Source organism: Onychostruthus taczanowskii, unplaced genomic scaffold (genome assembly GCF_017590055.1).
Source record: "Onychostruthus taczanowskii isolate IOZ18803 unplaced genomic scaffold, ASM1759005v1 scaffold564, whole genome shotgun sequence".
Lineage (NCBI taxonomy): Eukaryota > Metazoa > Chordata > Aves > Passeriformes > Passeridae > Onychostruthus > Onychostruthus taczanowskii.
In genome coordinates this window covers 8674-14100 of record NW_024503280.1, presented here as the reverse complement: position 1 = coordinate 14100, position 5427 = coordinate 8674, and the positions used below count along the sequence as shown (strand labels likewise).

General features: G+C 47.8%; 1 protein-coding gene across 1 annotated transcript in view; it reads left to right on the top strand.

The window, feature by feature from the left end:
- APEX1 (apurinic/apyrimidinic endodeoxyribonuclease 1) overlaps nt 1–1106 on the top strand; it is a gene marked incomplete at its 5' end in the record, with an annotated part of 2602 nt that extends 1496 nt beyond the window's left edge. The window contains one exon of the mRNA XM_041417737.1: nt 56–1106. Coding sequence (XP_041273671.1) covers nt 56–570 — 515 coding nt within the window. The remainder of the gene's footprint in view (nt 1–55) is intronic.
- Nucleotides 1107–5427: the final 4321 nt, after the last annotated feature.

The following is a 5427-nucleotide window of genomic DNA, read 5'->3' as shown; positions in this document are numbered from 1 at the left end:
CTCCCAGTCCCTCCCAGTCCCTCCCAGTTCCCCCCAGCTGCCCCCTCTCCCACAGGCGACCCCGAGCACGACGCCGCCGGCCGCGTGCTGACGGCCGAGTTCCCCTCCCTCTTCGTGGTCTCGGCCTACGTGCCCAACTCGGGCCGGGGCCTGGCGCGGCTGGAGCCGCGGCGCCGCTTCGACGCCGCCTTCCTCTCCTTCCTGCGCCGCCTGGACGCCCGCAAGCCGGTGCTGCTCTGCGGCGACCTCAACGTGGCGCACGCCGAGATCGACCTGTGCCACCCGCGCGCCAACCGCGCCAGCCCCGGCTTCACGCCGGAGGAGCGGGAGGGATTCACCCGGCTGCTGGCCGCCGGCTTCGTGGATTCCTTCCGGCACCTGTACCCCGAGGCGCGCGGCGCCTTCACCTTCTGGACCTACCTGGGCGCGGCGCGGGCGCGCAACGTGGGCTGGCGGCTGGACTACGCCGTGCTGTCGCGGCGGCTGCTGGGCGCGCTGTGCGACTGCAAGATCCGCAGCGCCGTGGCGGGGAGCGACCACTGCCCCGTCACCGCGCTGCTGGCCGTCTAGGGGGGGAACTGGGGGGAAATTGGGTCAAAATTGGGGAGAAAGGGGAGTTTTGGGTATTGATTGGATGGGTTTTGGGGTGAAATTGGCTGAAATTTGCTCAAAATTGGCTTGAATTTGCTCAGGAGCGACCACTGCCCCGTCACCGCGCTGCTGGCCGTCTAGGCGCTGGGATTGGGGGGAAATCGGGGCAAAATTGGGTCAAAATTGGGGAGAAATGGGAGTTTTAGGGAGTTTTTGGGTGTGATTGGATGGGGTTTGGGGTGAAATTGGCTGAAATTCGCTCAAAATTGGCTTGAATTTGCTCAGGAGCGACCACTGCCCCGTCACCGCGCTGCTGGCCGTCTAGAGGGGGAAACTGGGGGGAAATCGGGGGGAAATTGGGGCGAAATTGGGTCAAAATTCGGTCAAAATGGGAGTTTTGGGTGTGATTGGATGGGGTTTGGGGTGAAATTGGATGAAATTTGATCAGGATTGGCTTGAATTTGATCAGAATCGAAGCTGGAGTTTGATGGTATTAATCGATTTTAATTGGATGGGTTTTGGTGTGAAATTGGCTGAAATTCGTTCAAAATTGGCTGAAATTTGCTCAAAATTGGCTTGAATTTGATCAGAATCAAAGCTGGAGGTTGATGGTGTTAACCACTTTTAATTGGATGGGTTTTGACCCAAAATTGGGTTAAATTTGCTCAAAATTGGCTTGAATTTGATCAGAATTGAAGCGGGAAGTTGATGGTGTTAACCGATTTTAATTGGATGGGTTTTGACCCAAAATTGACTGAAATTCACTCAAAATTGGCTTAAATTCGTTCAGAATTGTCTTAAATGTGCTCAGAATCGAAGCTGGAGGTTGATGGTGTTAACCGCTTTTAATTGGATGGTTTTTGACCCAAAATTGGCTCAATTTGGACCAAAATTGGCTTGAATTTGCTCAGGAGCGACCACTGCCCCGTCACCGCGCTGCTGGCCGTCTAGGGGGGGAAACTGGGGGGAAATTGGGTCAAAATTGGGGAGAAAGGGGAGTTTTGGGTATTGATTGGATGGGTTTTGGGGTGAAAGTGGATGAAATTCGCTCAAAATTGGCTTGAATTTGATCAGAATTGGCTTGAATTTGAGCAGAATCAAAGCTGGAGGTTGATAATGGTGTGTGCTTTTAGTTGGATGGGTTTTGGCCCAAAATTGGGTTTAATTTGCTCAAAATTGGCTTAAATTCGCTCAGAATCAAAGTTAGAGGTTGATGGTGTTAACCGCTTTTAATTGGATGGGCTTTGGCCCAAAATTGACTGAAATTCACTCAAAATTGGCTTGAATTTGATCAGAATCAAAGCTGGAGGTTGACGGTGTTAAGCGCTTTTAATTGGATGGGTTTTGCCCAAAATCGGCTCAATTTGGCCCAAAATTGGCTTGAATTTGCTCAGGAGCGACCACTGCCCCGTCACCGCGCTGCTGGCCGTCTAGGGGGGGAAACTGGGGGGAAATTGGGGGAAAATCGGGTCAAAATTGGAGTTTTGGGGAGTTTTTGGGTGTGATTGGGTGGGTTTTGGGGTGAAATTGGCTGAAATTGGCCTCAAAATTGGCTTGAATTTGATCAGATTGAAAGTTGGAGGTTGATGGTGTTAACCGATTTTAATTGGATTGGTTTTGACCCAAAATTGACTGAAATTCACTCAAAATTGGCTTAAATTCGCTCAGAATCGAAGCTGGAGGTTGATGGTGTTAATCACTTTTAATTGGATGGGGTTTGGTCTCAAATTGACTCAAATTTGCTCAAAATTGGCTTAAATTTGATCAGAATCAAAGCTGGAGGTTGATGGTGTTAACCGCTTGTAATTGGATGGGTTTTGGCCCAAAATCGGGTGAATTTGGACCAAAATTGGCTTGAATTTGCTCACAATTGGCTTAAATTTAATCACAATCAAAGCTGGAGGTTGATGGTGTTGTCTGCTTTTAATTGGATGGGTTTTTGGTGTGAAATTGGCTGAAATTCGCTCAAAATTGGCTTAAATTCCCTCAGAATTGGCTTGAATTTGACCAGAATCAAAGCTGGAGGTTGATAAGGTGTGTGCTTTTAGTTGGATGGGTTTTGGCCCAAAATTGGCTCAATTTGGCCCAAAATTGACTAAAATTCACTCAAAATTGGCTTGAATTTGCTCAAAATTGGCTTGAATTCGCTCAGAATGGAAGCTGGAGGTTGATGGTGTTAACCGCTTTTAATTGGATGGGTTTTGGTCTCAAATTGGCTGAAATTGGTTCAAAATTGGCTTAAATTTGATCAGAATTGGCTTGAATTTGATCAGAATCAAAGCTGGAGGTTGATGGTGTTAACCGATTTTAATTGGATGGGTTTTGACCCAAAATTGACTGAAATTCCCTCAAAATTGGCTTAAATTTGATCAGAATCAAAGCTGGAGGTTGATGGTGTTAACCGCTTTTAATTGGATGGGTTTTGGTGTGAAATTGGCTGAAATTCGTTCAAAATTGGCTGAAATTTGATCAGAATTGGCTTGAATTTGATCAGAATCAAAGCTGGAGGTTGATAAGGTGTGTGCTTTTAGTTGGATGGGTTTTGGCCCAAAATTGGCTTAACAAAATTGGCTGAATTTGGACCAAAATTGGCTTGAATTTGCTCAGGAGCGACCACTGCCCCGTCACCGCGCTGCTGGCCGTCTAGGGGGGGAAACTGGGGGGAAATTGTATCAAAATTGGGGAGAAAGGGGAGTTTTGGGTATTGATTGGATGGGTTTTGGGGTGAAAGTGGATGAAATTCGCTCAAAATTGGCTTGAATTTGATCAGAATTGGCTTGAATTTGAGCAGAATCAAAGCTGGAGGTTGATAATGGTGTGTGCTTTTAGTTGGATGGGTTTTGGCCCAAAATTGGGTTTAATTTGCTCAAAATTGGCTTAAATTCGCTCAGAATCAAAGTTAGAGGTTGATGGTGTTAACCGCTTTTAATTGGATGGGCTTTGGCCCAAAATTGACTGAAATTCACTCAAAATTGGCTTGAATTTGATCAGAATGGAAGCTGGAGGTTGATAAGGTGTGTGCTTTTAGTTGGATGGGTTTTGGCCCAAAATTGGCTTAAATTGGCCCAAAATTGGCTTGAATTTGATCAGAATCGAAGCTGGAGTTTGATGGTATTAATCGATTTTAATTGGATGGGTTTTGGTGTGAAATTGGATGAAATTTGCCCAAAATTGGGTTAAATTTGCTCAAAATTGGCTTAAATTTGATCAGAATGGAAGCTGGAGGTTGATGGTGTTGTCTGCTTTTAATTGGATGGGTTTTGGCCCAAAATTGGCTGAATTTGGACCAAAATTGGCTTGAATTTGCTCAGGAGCGACCACTGCCCCGTCACCGCGCTGCTGGCCGTCTAGGGGGGGAAACTGGGGGGAAATCGGGGGGAAATTGGGGCAAAATTGGGTCAAAATTGGGGAGAAATGGGAGTTTTGGGTGTGATTGGATGGGGTTTGGGGTGAAATTGGCTGAAATTCGCTCAAAATTGGGTTAAATTCGCTCAGAATCGAAGCTGGAGGTTGATGGTGTTAACTGGTTTTAATTGGATGGGTTTTGGCCCAAAATCGGCTCAAATTGGCCCAAAATTGACTCAAATTTGCTCAAAATTGGCTTGAATTTGATCAGAATCAAAGCTGGAGGTTGATAATGGTGTGTGCTTTGAGTTGGATGGGTTTTGGCCCAAAATTGGCTGAATGTGGACCAAAATTGGCTCAAATTCGCTCAAAATTGGCTTGAATTTGCTCAGAATCGAAGCTGGAGGTTGATGGTGTTAGCCGCTTTTAATTGGATGGGTTTTGGCCCAAAATCGGCTGAATTTGGGGTTTGATGACGTCATCAGCCCCAAAGTAATGCCCCGCCCTCGTTTTTACCCCAAATTTTCCCAAAATCGCCCGAATTTGGGTGTTGATGACGTCATCACCCCCAAGACGACGCTCTACCCTCGTTTTTACCCGAATTTCCCCAAAACCACCCAAAATTGGGTGTTGATGATGTCATCATCCCCAAGGTAATGCCCCGCCCTCGTTTTTACCCAAATCCCCCCAAAATCACCCAAATTTGGGTGTTGATGATGTCATCACCCCCAAGATGGCGCTCTACCCTCGTTTTTACCCAAATTTTCCCAAAATCGCCCGAATTTGGGATCTGATGACGTCATCACCCCCAAGACGACGCCCCGCCCTCGTTTTTACCCAAAATTTTCCCAAAATCGCCCGAATTTGGGATCTGATGACGTCATCAGCCCCAAGACGGCGCTCTACCCTCGTTTTTACCCAAATTTTCCCAAAATCGCCCGAATTTGGGATCTGATGACGTCATCAGCCCCAAGACGACGCCCCGCCCTCGTTTTTACTCCAAATTTCCCCAAAACCGCCCAAATTTGGGTGTTGATGACGTCATCACCCCAAGATGGCGCTCTACCCTCGTTTTTACCCAAATTTTCCCAAAACCGCCCAAATTTGGGTGTTGATGATGTCCTCACCCCCAAGATGGCGCCCCGCCCTCGTTTTTACTCCAAATTTCCCCAAAACCGCCCAAATTTGGGTGTTGATGATGTCCTCACCCCCAAGATGGCGCCCCGCCCTCGTTTTTACTCCAAATTTCCCCAAAACCGCCCAAATTTGGGTGTTGATGATGTCCTCACCCCCAAGATGGCGCCCCGCCCTCGTTTTTACTCCAAATTTCCCCAAAACCGCCCAAATTTGGGTGTTGATGACGTCACCACCCCCAAGATGGCGCCCCGCCCTCGTTTTTACCCAAATTTCCCCAAAACCGCCCAAATTTGGGCCTCTCAGGTGCTGCCGGGACGCAAAACGCCCCCAAACCCGGCCCCGCCCCCAGCCCCG